The sequence below is a fragment of the Pseudophryne corroboree genome, chromosome 7, assembly GCF_028390025.1.
Source record: "Pseudophryne corroboree isolate aPseCor3 chromosome 7, aPseCor3.hap2, whole genome shotgun sequence".
Taxonomy (NCBI): domain Eukaryota; kingdom Metazoa; phylum Chordata; class Amphibia; order Anura; family Myobatrachidae; genus Pseudophryne; species Pseudophryne corroboree.
Window position 1 is genome coordinate 15,936,947 of NC_086450.1, and position 14,548 is coordinate 15,951,494.

The 14,548-nt window shown below is 45.0% G+C and overlaps 1 protein-coding gene across 1 annotated transcript in view; it reads left to right on the forward strand.

Annotated features, from left to right (window-relative positions):
- Positions 1 to 14,548, forward strand: part of PTH2R (parathyroid hormone 2 receptor) — a 377,187-nt gene that overhangs the window by 101,368 nt on the left and 261,271 nt on the right. Inside the window, exon 2 of the mRNA XM_063932706.1 lies at positions 4,706 to 4,808. Within this exon, the coding sequence (XP_063788776.1) occupies positions 4,706 to 4,808 (103 nt within the window). The remainder of the gene's footprint in view (positions 1 to 4,705; positions 4,809 to 14,548) is intronic.

Genomic DNA, 14,548 nt, shown 5'->3' on the forward strand with positions numbered 1-14,548 from the left:
ATCAGTTTATTGCCAAATATATCAGTACATTACATCAGTAAATTTAGCATAGCTACGATCAATTCGGAATGACCCCCTATGTGTATATTATGCACTATGTGAATAAAATATTGAAAATGTCTTTGTGGCTTTTCTGTGCGAATGCATTTGCTACCGTATATACTCTTGCCACGCGTTCATACGCAAGGCCTGGGTACGAAGCATGCGTGTATGCGTACGCACGGCGGCAACGCGCACGAACAGAGGCCACTCCTCCTAATGCAGGATCCAATCTGCCTCTCACAAAAGACATATATAGTGGCAGATGCTCAATTAACTTAGTGATATCACTCAGGTGCTTGCAAGGGAGGGGTATTTCTAAGTAAGAAAAATAAAAGCATTTTGTTTCCCCCAGCACCCCTAAATGACATCAGTAACCAGATTTACATCCTACACAATATTAGAATTCAGAGATCTTCATTACTTAAATTTGTGCAAATGTATGAATGAGCCCCCAAGCCTCGTCAAGGCGTCTCTGTATATTGGGGGTCCCTAGCGCTATATCTAGGTGCAGGGTGCGGCACCCAAAAAATCAGCATAAGCCAGAAAGCCCAGGGCAGCATACCAATGAAAAAACGACAGTGTTAATAAATTAGTGTTAGGAAGCCAAAGCTATATACAGAAAGTGATAATGAGATGTAATTAAAATAAAGAAATAGTGTTAGTAAAGAAATTAGTAAGTGATGTGTTAATAGAATGTAAAGGTATGCCACACTTTTCTTGCTTAGAAAGACCCCTCCCTTGCAAGCACCTGAGTGACATCGCTAAGCTAATTGAGCATCTGCCACTATATATGAATGTTTAGCAAATACAAGCTTTGGAAAGTTTTGCTTGAAACATGGTATCCGGTCTTTAGATCGACATCACTTAGGTCGACAGTCATTAGGTCAACCACTGTTGCTCGATATGCATTATGTCGACATGGTCTTTAGGTCAACATGGTCAGTAGGTCGATATGACAAAGGTCGACACATGAAAATGCCGACATGAGTTTTCAAATTTTCTTTTTCTTTTTTACTTTTTCTTGCTATACTATCCACATGGACAATGATTGGGAACAGTAACCTGTGCCAAGCACAGCGAGGCACCTTATCCGAAGCATGGTGAGCGCAGCGAGGGGACACGGTGCGCTAATTGGGTTTCCCGGTCACTTTACGAAGAAAACGACACCCAAATAAATATATAAAAACTTGTCGGTCTTTTTCCATGTCAACCTTTTCTGTGTCGACCTCATGACCGCGTCGACCTATTCCAGGTGTCAATCTACTCACTGTCAACCAATAGTGGTCGACCTTATGACTGTTGACCTAGTTAGGGTGGACCCAATAATCCACACCCTTGAAACATATGGGGAATGTCAGTTTTCAGAGTTTTGGGAACTGGAAAAACAATGGACAATGTGTTTAATTCGAAGACACAGCCAATCATGAGCTCAGAATTTCCCAGTGAACCAGGCACCTGTACAGATTTACTATAGGGGGTTAATTTACTAAACAGCAGTTTGGCCTGGTTTTGACTTACTGGATTCTGCCGCAGATTGACAATGATTTTAATGTCTAATTGCAAACATTTGCAAAATGACGGTTTTGATGTCTAAACATAATCTGCCGTCAATCCCATTGGATTGCAAATGGCAACCTGACGTGACATATATGGTGGCGGTTTCTCTCCAAAATGTTGTGGATTAGAAGCAAGTGGAGAAGGAGAAAGTTCTAGGAAAGTAGTAGCAGAAAGATAAAGTATTGTTGATATGGTGAGTTTCTGTATATTGGTTGTCATTCCGAGTTGTTCGCTCGCTAGCAGCTTTTAGCAGCCGTGCAAACACTATGCCGCCGCTCACTGGGAGTGTATTTTAGCTTAGCAGAAGTTCAAACGAAAGGATCGCAGAGCGGCGGCAAACTTTTTTTGTGCAGTTTTAGAGTAGCTCCAGACCTACTCAGCGCTTGCGATCACTTCAGACTGTTCAGTTCCTGTTTTGATGTCACGAACACGCCCTGCGTTCGGACAGCTACGCCTGCGTTTTTCTTGGCACGCCTGCGTTTTTCTGAACACTCCCTGAAAACGGTCAGTTGACACCCAGAAACGCCCACTTCATGTCAATCACTCTGCGGTCAGCAGTGCGACTGAAAAGCTTCGCTAGACCCTGTGTGAAATGACATCGTTCATTGCAATAGTATGACGCGCATGCGCATTGCGCCGCATACGCACGTGCAGAAGTGCCGTTTTTTTGCCTCATCGCTGCAGAGCGAACTAATGCAGCTAGCGATCAACTCGGAATGACCCCCATTGTCTATTTGAGGTGAGTTTTCCCTATAATCTGTTTTTTCATTTTTTAAAACCCTCTGTGTTATGTGATCGTGTGTTTGTATTTTATTTTATTAGGGGTCTATTTAATAAACTAAAATAAGATGGCTTTTCTCCAACCTTTTAGCTGGAGAATGCCATACTTCTGTTTCCTCTGTGTTTAGTTATATATAAGGTGTCGGGAAACAGCTGATTTGTCCGCCTTTTACTTGTTCCTTACACATTCCAGGATCAGTATTTATATCTTATTGAGAAACATACTGTAACCCTATTCTAGATGGCACTATGGGGGTGATTCTAACTTGATCGTAGCTGTGATAAATTTAGCACAGCTATGATCAGGAACACAGACATGTGGGGGGGACGCCCAGCACAGGTCTAGGCCGCCCCACATGTCAGTCCCTGCCCCGTCGCTGAAGTACAAAAGCATCGCACAGCGGCAATGCTTTTGTGCTTCAGGAGTAGCTCCCGGCCAGCGCAGCTTTTGCGTGCTGGCCGGGAGATACTCATTGCGGCCCGGCTCGCAGCGGCTGTGCGTGACATCACCGCCCCGGCACGGTCCGGCCACACCTGCGTTGGCCGGACCGTGCCCACAAAATGGCGGCCAAACGCTGCCATGCCGCCCCCTCCCTCCCCGCCCAGTGACCGCCTCTGTCTGTCAATCAGGCGGTGGCGATTGCTAGGCAACGACAGTCGTCAGCTGTCAGCCATGCACCGGTGCACTGCGGCGCCGGTGCATGCAGAGTTCTAATCTGATCGCTGCGCTGCCAAGACCTCTTAGGGCTATTTCTCACAGACGGTTTTGTCCTGGCGGCAAAAAGCCGGCAAAAGCCGGACAGTTTTTTGCCGGCTGTCACTACCCTTTCACACACTAAATCCTCTGCCTTTCACGGCCATGGCTCGGTAGCAGTACTATTCAGTGCAACACGACCGTGCCGCGTGGAAGGACCCATCGGGGCTGAGTATACATTACAATCCCGGCACGACAAAAAGCCATCTGGGAGTTTGCCGTGCCGGTCTGTTATGGATAGTTTGAAAGGGGCCATAGGGCTGTAACACACGCACCGGTTTCGCCCGGATGGCAAAAAGCCGGACAAACTTTGTCCGGCTTTTTGCTATCCGGGAGAAACCGGCAGAGTCTGTCACACAGGACGGCTTGGACCCGTGTGTGATGCTGTGCGCATGCGCAGCATCAGACACGGCTTGAGAAAAAACCGTTGTGTGTGAAAGCTCCCCTTCACACACACGGTTTACTGGCTGCAAAGACGGTCCGGCGCCGGCCCTTCCAGTGGATAGTTCCGGCTGCAACTCGGCAGCCGGGCCGGGGTCGTGCACTGTGAAAGGACCTGTAGCCTCACACTGTTCTTTACAATGCCGGCACGTGAAAAAGCCATCCGGCTTATTCCCAGCCGGCAAATGCCGGCTCGTGTGTTTTAGCCCATACAGTACCTGCCGAAATGGAGAAAAGCAGGGAATAAGGGCTAAAACACACTACCCGGCTTTTGCCGGTCGGGAACAAGCCGGATGGCTTTTTCCCGTGCCGGCATTGTAATGAACAGTGTGAGGAGTAGTGTCCTTACACACTGCACGGCCCCGGCCCGGCTGCCGGGTTCAGCCGGACCTATCCACTGGAAGGTCCGGCTGCCGGGCGGGCGCCTGGCCATCTTTGCAGCCAGTGAACCGTGTGTGTGAAGGGGAGCTTTCACACACAACGGTTTTTTTCCAAGCCGTGTCTAATGCTGCGCACAGCATCACACACGGCTCAAAGCCGTCCTGTGTGACAGACTCTGCCGGTTTCTCCCGGATGGCAAAAAGCCGGACAAAGTTTGTCCGGCTTTTTGCCATCCGGGAAAAACCGGAGTGTGTGTTATAGCCCTACGAGTTCTCTCTATGTTTTCCTCCACTACCATCACTTCTGCTCCCCCTGCAACAGGAGCGTTGTGTGACATCACAGTTATTGATCAGCGCATACGCAGATGATGCAAACATTTCTCACAAATGAACTTCTGTGGTCTGGGATATATACTGTATCTGTAATGTGACGTGGTGTACCATCCAAATATAAACTATGTAGTACTGTATGTACCTAGAACAAGATACTTTTCAGGCTCTGCGATAAGGCCCGTGTCTATACGCTCTAATATACTTTATGGATGTGTACAGCTAAGCTTTACTCTATAGTGTGCTGTGTTACCTGGCCGTGTACTGCGGTAGGTTAAAAACTCTTGGAACTGCAAACTGATTGCCGTACAGAACTACCTGTATCTCATACCCTTATAATGTCATTGCATATTTAATGTTTGGTGGTGTAACTACTTCAATGAAAAATAACTGTTGTCACTTGTGTACTTTCTTCACTTAGGTTTATTCTGGAGACACAGTTACTGCTGAGGAACAGATATATATTTTGCTGAAAGCGAAAGTACAATGTGAATTAAATATATCAGTCCAGCTGCAGGAAGAAGGTTAAGTATCTCATGAATTAATTACAGTGCTCATCATTTGTTTTCTGTGATGTGTGTAATGAGTAATGACGTGTGTAATGAGTAACAATGTGTGTAATGAGTAACAATGTGTGTAGTAAGTAACAATGTGTGTAATGACTGAGTAATGTTGTGTGTAATGAGTAACAATGTGTGTAATGAGTAATGATGTGTGTAATGAATAACAATGTGTGTAATGAGTAATTTTGTGTGTAATGAGTAACAATGTGTGTAATGAGTAATGTTGTGTGTAATGAGTAACAATGTGTGTAATTAGTAATGTTGTGTGTAATGAGTAACAAGGGGCCTAATTCAGATCTGATCACTGCTGGGCAATCAGATCCGAACTGCGCATGCGTATGTACCGCACTGCGCCGGCACGGCTGCAACGGGGATTGCCAGTCAGCGACGGGATTGTGTAAAGGATCCATTCGCATGGGCATTCGTAAGGAGATTGACAGGAAGAAAGCATTTGTGGGTGGCAACTGACCGTTTTCAGGGAGTGTCCGGGAGAACGCAGGCAGGCTCAAGCGTTTTCAGGGCGGGTGTCTGATGTCAAATCCGCTCCCGGACAGGCTGAAGTGATCGCAGCGGCTGAGTAAGTCCTAGGCTGCGCAGAGACTGCACAAGATTTGTTTGTACAGCTCTGTTACACATACAATTGCACACTTGCACAGCTAAAATACCCTCCTCCTGTAGGAGGCAACTATCTGATCGCAGGGCAGCAAAAATCACCTGCTAGCGATCAGGTCTGAATTACCCCCAATATGTGTAATGAGTAACGAAGGTATGTAATGAGTAATGATGTGTGTAATGAGGTGTGTAATGAGTAATGATGTGTGTAATGAGTAACAATGTGTGTAATGGGTGATGATGTGTGTAATGAGTAACAATGTGTGTAATGGGTAATGAAGGTGTGTAATGAGTAATGATGTGTGTAATGAGTAATGATGTGTGTAATGAGTAACAATGTGTGTAATGAGTAATGATGTGTGGAATGAGTAATGATGTGTGTAATGAATAACAATGTGTGTAATGAGTAATGAAGGTGTGTAATGAGTAACAATGTGTGTAATGAGTAATGATGTTTGTAATGAGTAACAATGTGTGTAATGAGTAATGATGTGTGTAATGAGTAATGATGTGTGTAATGAGTAACAATGTGTGTGATGGGTAATGAAGGTGTGTAATGAGTAATGATGTGTGTAATGAATAACAATGTGTAATGAGCAATAAAGGTGTGTGATGAGTAACAATGTGTGTAATGAGTAATGATGTTTGCAATGAGTAACAATGTGTGTAATGAGTAATGATGTGTGTAATGAGTAATGATGTGTGTAATGAGTAACAATGTGTGTAATGGGTAATGAAGGTGTGTAATGAGTAATGAAGGTGTGTAATGAGTAATGATGTTTGCAATGAGTAACAATGTGTGTAATGAGTAATGATGTGTGTAATGAGTAATGATGTGTGTAATGAGTAACAATGTGTGTAATGGGTAATGAAGGTGTGTAATGAGTAATGAAGGTGTGTAATGAGTAATGATGTTTGCAATGAGTAACAATGTGTGTAATGAGTAATGATGTGTGTAATGAGTAATGATGTGTGTAATGAGTAACGATGTGTGTAATGGGTAATGAAGGTGTGTAATGAGTAATGAAGGTGTGTAATGAGTAATGATGTGTGTAATGAGTAATGATGTGTGTAATGAGTAACAATGTGTGTAATGGGTAATGAAGGTGTGTAATGAGTAATGATGTGTGTAATGAATAACAATGTGTAATGAGTAATGAAGGTGTGTGATGAGTAACAATGTGTGTAATGAGTAATGATGTGTGTAATGAGTAATGAATGTGTGTAATGAGTAATGATGTGTGTAATGAGTAATGATGTGTGTAATGAATAACAATGTGTGTAATGGGTAATGAAGGTGTGTAATGAGTAATGATGTGTGTAATGAATAACAATGTGTAATGAGTAATGAAGGTGTGTGATGAGTAACAATGTGTGTAATGAGTTATTATGTGTGTAATGAATAATGAAGGTGTGTAATGAGTAATGATGTGTGTAATGAATAACAATGTGTGTAATGAGTACTGATGTGTGTAATGAGTAATGAAGGTGTGTAATGAGTAATGATGTGTGTAATGAATAACAATGTGTGTAATGAGTAATGAAGGTGTGTAATGAAGCTGCAGATGTGATTGCATGTGAAAAAAGCCTCTGATTGACCATGTGCAGTGCCATGCTGTGTGATAATATTACCGTATGTTTGGTACTATTTCTTGGCTGCTGTCTCTCACTATGGATGGTTCAGATGATGGAGGTGGGGTGGGGGTGGGGTGTATGGCAGATAGATTACTGATATTTATGTCACAATGCCAACAGCTCCTGTTGAACATTCTAACCCGAAACCTAGCCCTAACACTAATCCACCTGCAGCGTAACCCTAACAGTCACCTCCCGCAGCCTAAAACTAACCCTAAAACTCACCGTCTGGATTTGTTGGCATTGTAACCGTCAGAATTCCGATGTTGGGATTCAGACCATCGAGATACTGACTACACCCCCTTCAGAAGCCTCTTAGAAATACAATTGATGTGTCATAAAATTGTGTCAAATTGTTTTAACAGTGTGGAGTCACCTGAATTACCAGTATCAATTTACACCATTGCTACAGTATGAAACAATGTATCATGTTTTCTTTTACATTGTTATAACTTCTAGATATTTCATATAGAGAATTCTTCCAATTAACTCCAACTGAATCACCATCAGTTACCAATGAATGTTTCATTTGGCTTATTCCTATTGAGCCCCCTTGTGAATATGTTCAATAATTAGTTCTACATAATTTCTAATTATTTGATATTTTTAATATAAATTGTATAAAAATATTAATGTTTTATTGATACATCTTATTTGAATTTAAATGTAAATAACCCAGTCTGAGGAAGTGAGCAGTGCACTCGCGAAACGCGTTATAGGTTTAAGCAACTTCTCTTCATGTCAAAATCATGTTGACACTTTTAAATATTTTTTCTTGGATAGCAGGAACCTTTGAGTAAATTGTAATAGAGTCCAAATTGCTGGAGGTCTGGGACTTAGGGGGTCATTCCAAGTTGATCGCTAGCTGCCGTTGTTCGTAGCGCAGCGATCAGGAAAAAAATCGGCATTTCTGCGGATGCGTATGCACCGAAATGCGCAGGCGCATCGTATGGGTACAATGAGCATCGTGGGTTTGTACAGAGTGTAACAATCATTCCACTCACAAGGCCGAACGCAGGAAGATTGACATGAAGTGGGCGTTTCTGGGTGTCTACTGACCATTTTCAGGGAATGCTTAGAAAAACACAGGGGTTGCGGGAAAAAACGCAGGCGTGGCTGGGTGGGTGTGTGATGTCAAAAGCCGTCCCTCCGTCGTTATAATCAACGCACACGAAGAGTAACTACAGGGCTGGTCTTGTTTTGCACAAAAAGATTTCGCAGGCGCTCTGCTGCACAGGTGTTCACACTTCTGCAAAGCAAAAATACACTCCCCAGTGGGTGGCGACAATGCATTTGCACGGCTGCTAAAAGCTTCTTGCGAGCGATCAACTCTGAATGACCCCCTTAGTCCGAGAATAGCCGTATTCTTAAAGCTGCAAACATTTACAAGGCAAAACTATATTTTTATATTGAACTCCCAAGACATTTTAATTTATTGTTAAAATGGGATTGACTGTTATTTGGTACGACCTGTTCACACAGGGATACCTATCTTCTGGATGTACCAAGAGATTCCTCTCTATCCCTTAAACAGCAGCAAACTCTGCCATCTGATACATGATATTCTTAAGTAGGAGGGTCCGGATCTATTGTACTTCTTCCATGTAGATAAAATAAGGCAAAGAAATACCAGTTTTTTCCTTATAACTATTTTTTTGTGGCAAAAGAGATATATTTTAGTAGACTCATCATTATAGATTACCTGTGTCAGTGCATTCTAAACCAAGATATCCTACATTATTCCCTTCTTATCTATCATATACAGAACAAACAACTTAATTTAATAGAATTGATTGCACTACTGCGATCAGTTAGTCGCTGCCTACAGGGGGAGTGTATTTTAGCTGTGCAAGTGTGCGATAGCATGTGTAGCAGAGCTGTACAAACAGATCTTGTGCAGTTTCTGCGCAGCCCAGGACTTACTCAGCCGCTGCGATCACATCAGCCTGTCCGGGTCCGGAATTGACGTCAGACAACCGCCCTGCAAACGCTTGGACACGCCTGAGTTTTTCCAACCACTCCCAGAAAACTGTCAGTTGCCACCCACAAACGCCTTCCTCCTGTCAATCTCCTTGCGAACACCTGTGCGAACAGATCCGTCACACAAAACCATCGCTGAGCGGCGATCCGCTTTGTAACCGTGCGACGCATTGCGGTGCATACGCATACGCAGTTTGGACCTGATCTCCCGCTGTGTGAAAACGCACAGCAGCGATCGGGTCTGAATTACCCACATTGGTCACTGACTCATAGTAGTTTATGCCCTAGTCTGGTGCTTCCAATATAGATTATATAAAATGAAGGAAACAAAAAAGTGTAAAAAAAAAGTGTAAAATTGATTATTATTTTTTAATGGCTTTAAGTGGATTTTTTATTCCTGTACCTATCTCGCCCTGCAATCACCATCCCCAGAAGGTTGAAAGCATTGCTGTCTTTTATTTATTTGCAGCGAGTAGATTCCCCAAGCTTTGCGTGACGAAACTCTGACAGGAGCGCCCCTGCGTTGGCCACCGCCTAAGCAATGCAGGTGGTGAGGAATAACATATATAACGCTGAAGCCTAAACCTTATACAAACAGCCATTTATGAAGGATGGAGCAATCTTTTACCTTTGATAGATCTGCCACCTAGCTATAAATTCAGCACAACCTCCATTCTTTTATACAAACTTGTGAGAGGCGTCCACATCTCCTGGGGTAACTGGGCGGCATTACAGGACAAATCATTTTAAGGAGATTGGGAACACTCATTGGCAAGTAATCTTAAAAAGTAAAAATGATGCGTTACACACACAAAACAGATCCTTCATTATCAAGAGATCAGAAACGGCATGCTGCCTGTCAATCAATGTCTTATATATACAGTAGTGATGAGCGGGTTCGAACTTCACCCTTTTTAGACGGGTCCGAGCCATACTCGGATTCTCCCGTATGGCTCGGTTAACCCGAGCGCGCCCGAACGTCATCATCCCGCTGTCAGATTCTCGCGAGATTCGGATTCTATATAAGCAGCCGCGCGTTGCCGCCATTTTCACACGTGCATTGAGATTGATAGGGAGAGGACGTGGCTGGCGTCCTCTCCGTTTATATACTATAAACGCAGTCTGCTGACAGTGTCCACCAGGTCCATTATACTGTATATAGCAGTACGGTAGGCCACTGATGTACCTACCTCTATGTCGTCACTCGTCGTCCATAAGTATACTAAGTATCCATCCATCTACATTGTATACCTGTGGTGTCTTTTTTTTTATACTATAAACGCAGTCTGCTGACAGTGTCCACCAGGTCCATTATACTGTATATAGCAGTATGGTAGGCCACTGCTGTACCTACCTCTGTGTCGTCACTCGTCGTCCATAAGTATACTATCCATCCATCTACATTGTATACCTGTGGTGCCTTTTACTTGTGTGCATTAAAATATGGAGAACAAAAATGTGGAGGTTAAAAAAATAGGGAAAGATCAAGATCCACTTCCACCTTGTGCTGAAGCTGCTGCCACTAGTCATGGCCGAGATGATGAAATGCCATCAACGTCGTCTGCCAAGGCCGATGCCCAATGTCATAGTACAGAGCATGTAAAATCCAAAACACAAAAGATCAGTAAAATGACCCAAAAATCAAAATTAAAAGCGTCTGATGAGAAGCGTAAACTTGCCAATATGCCATTTACGACATGGAATGGCAAGGAACGGCTGAGGCCCTGGCCTATGTTCATGGCTAGTGGTTCAGCTTCACATGAGGATGGAAGCACTCATCCTCTCGCTAGAAAAAAGAAAAGACTTAAGCTGGCAAAAGCACAGCAAAGAACTGTGCGTTCTTCGAAATCACAAATCCCCAAGGAGAGTCCAATTGTGTCGGTTGCGATGCCTGACCTTCCCAATACTGGACGGGAAGAGCTTGCGCCTTCCACCATTTGCACGCCCCCTGCAAGTGCTGGAAGGAGCACCCACAGTCCAGTTCCTGATAGTCAAATTGAAGATGTCAGTGTTGAAGTACACCAGGATGAGGATATGGGTGTTGCTGGCGCTGGGGAGGAAATTGACAAGGAGGATTCTAATGGTGAGGTGGTTTGTTTAATTCAGGCACCCGGGGAGACGCCTGTTGTCCGTGGGAGGAATATGGCCATTGACATGCCTGGTCAAAATACAAAAAAAATCAGCTCTTCGGTGTGGAATTATTTCAACACAAATGCGGACAACAGGTGTCAAGCCGTGTGTTGCCTTTGTCAAGCTGTAATAAGTAGGGGTAAGGACGTTAACCACCTCGGAACATCCTCCCTTATACGTCACCTGCAGCGCATTCATCATAAGTCAGTGACAAGTTCAAAAACTTTGGGCGACAGTGGAAGCAGTCCACTGACCAGTAAATCCCTTCCTCTTGTTACCAAGCTCCTGCAAACCACACCACCAACTCCCTCAGAGTCAATTTTCTTCTTACCCAGGAAAGCCAATAGTCCTGCAGGCCATGTCACTGGCAAGTCTGACGAGTCCTCTCCTGCCTGGGATTCCTCCGATGCATCTTTGAGTGTAACGCCTACTGCTGCTGGCGCTGCTGTTGTTGCTGCTGGGAGTCAATCGTCATCCCAGAGGGGAAGTCGGAAGACCACTTGTACTACTTCCAGTAAGCAATTGACTGTACAACAGTTCTTTGCGAGGAAGATGAAATATCACAGCAGTCATCCTGCTGCAAAGCGGATAACTGAGGCCTTGGCAGCCTGGGCGGTGAGAAACGTGGTTCCGGTATCCATCGTTAATTCAGAGCCAACTATAGACTTGATTGAGGTACTGTGTCCCCGGTACCAAATACCATCTAGGTTCCATTTCTCTAGGCAGGCGATACCGAAAATGTACACAGACCTCAGAAAAAGACTTACCAGTGTCCTAAAAAATGCAGTTGTACCCAATGTCCACTTAACCACGGACATGTGGACAAGTGGAGCAGGGCAGACTCAGGACTATATGACTGTGACAGCCCACTGGGTAGATGTATTGCCTCCCGCTGCAAGAACAGCAGCGGCGGCACCAGTAGCAGCATCTCGCAAATGCCAACTCGTTCCTAGGCAGGCTACGCTTTGTATCACCGCTTTCCAGAATACGCACACAGCTGACAGCCTCTTACGGCAACTGAGGAAGATCATCGCAGAATGGCTTACCCCAATTGGACTCTCCTGGGGATTTGTGACATCGGACAACGCCAGCAATATTGTGCGTGCATTACATCTGGGCAAATTCCAGCACGTCCCATGTTTTGCACATACCTTGAATTTAGTTGTGCAGAATTATTTAAAAAACGACAGGGGCGTGCAAGAGATGCTGTCGGTGGCCCGAAGAATTGCGGGCCACTTTTGGCGTTCAGGCACCGCGTACAGAAGACTGGAGCACCACCAAAAATACCTGAACCTGCCCTGCCATCATCTGAAGCAAGAGGTGGTAACGAGGTGGAATTCAACCCTCTATATGCTTCAGAGGATGGAGGAGCAGCAAAAGGCCATTCAAGCCTATACATCTGGCCACGATATAGGCAAAGGAGGTGGAATGCACCTGTCTCAAGCGCAGTGGAGAATGATTTCAACGTTGTGCAAGGTTCTGCAACCCTTTGAACTTGCCACACGTGAAGTCAGTTCAGACACTGCCAGCCTGAGTCAGGTCATTCCCCTCATCAGGCTTTTGCAGAAGAAGCTGGAGACATTGAAGGAGGAGCTAAAACAGAGCGATTCCGCTAGGCATGTGGGACTTGTGGATGGAGCCCTTCATTCGCTTAACCAGGATTCACGGGTGGTCAATCTGTTGAAATCAGAGCACTACATTTTGGCCACCGTGCTCGATCCTAGATTTAAAACCTACGTTGTATCTCTCTTTCCGGCAGACACAAGTCTGCAGGGGTTCAAAGACCTGCTGGTGAGAAAATTGTCAAGTCAAGCGGAACGTGACCCGTCAACAGCTCCTCCTTCACATTCTCCTGCAACTGGGGGTGCGAGGAAAAGGCTAAGATTTCCGAGCCCACCCGCTGGCGGTGATGCAGGGCAGTCTGGAGCGAGTGCTGACATCTGGTCCGGACTAAAGGACCTGCCAACGATTACTGACATGTCGTCTACTGTCACTGCATATGATTCTCTCACCATTGAAAGAATGGTGGAGGATTATATGAGTGACCGCATCCAAGTAGGCACGTCAGACAGTCCGTACGTATACTGGCAGGAAAAAGAGGCAATTTGGAGGCCCTTGCAGAAACTGGCTTTATTCTACCTAAGTTGCCCTCCCTCCAGTGTGTACTCCGAAAGAGTGTTTAGTGCAGCTGCTCACCTTGTCAGCAATCGGCGTACAAGGTTACTTCCAGAAAATGTGGAGAAGATGATGTTCATTAAAATGAATTATAATCAATTCCTCCGTGGAGACATTCACCAGCAGCAATTGCCTCCAGAAAGTACACGGGGACCTGAGATGGTGGATTCCAGTGGGGACGAATTAATAATCTGTGAAGAGGGGGATGTACACAGTGAAAGGGGTGATGAATCGGACGATGAGGAGGAGGTGGACATCTTGCCTCTGTAGAGCCAGTTTGTGCAAGGAGAGATTGATTGCTTCTTTTTTGGTGGGGGCCCAAACCAACCAGTCATTTCAGTCACAGTCATGTGGCACACCCTGTCACTGAAATGATGGGTTTGTTAAAGTGTGCATGTCCTGTTTATACAACATAAGGGTGGGTGGGAGGGCCCAAGGACAATTCCATCTTGCACCTCTTTTTTCTTTCATTTTTCTTTGCATCATGTGCTGTTTGGGGAGTATTTTTTTGAAGGGCCATCCTGCGTGACACTGCAGTGCCACTCCTAGATGGGCCAGATGTTTGTGTCGGCCACTTGGGTCGCTTATCTTAGTCACACAGCTACCTCATTGCGCCTCTTTTTTTCTTTGCATCATGTGCTGTTTGGGGAGTATTTTTTTGAAGGGCCATCCTGCGTGACACTGCAGTGCCACTCCTAGATGGGCCAGGTGTTTGTGTCGGTCACTTGGGTCGCTTAGCTTAGTCACACAGCTACCTCATTGCACCTCTTTTTTTTCTTTGCGTCATGTGCTGTTTGGGGAGGATTTTTTTGAAGGGCCATCCTGCGTGACACTGCAGTGCCACTCCTAGATGGGCCAGATGTTTGTGTCGGCCACTTGGGTCGCTTATCTTAGTCACACAGCTACCTCATTGCGCCTCTTTTTTTCTTTGCATCATGTGCTGTTTGGGGAGTATTTTTTTGAAGGGCCATCCTGCGTGACACTGCAGTGCCACTCCTAGATGGGCCAGGTGTTTGTGTCGGCCACTTGGGTCGCTTAGCTTAGCCATCCAGCGACCTTGGTGCACCTCTTTTTTTCTTTGCATCATGTGCTGTTTGGGGACTATTTTTTAAATCTGCCATCCTGTCTGACACTGCAGTGCCACTCCTAGATGGGTCAGGTGTTTGTGA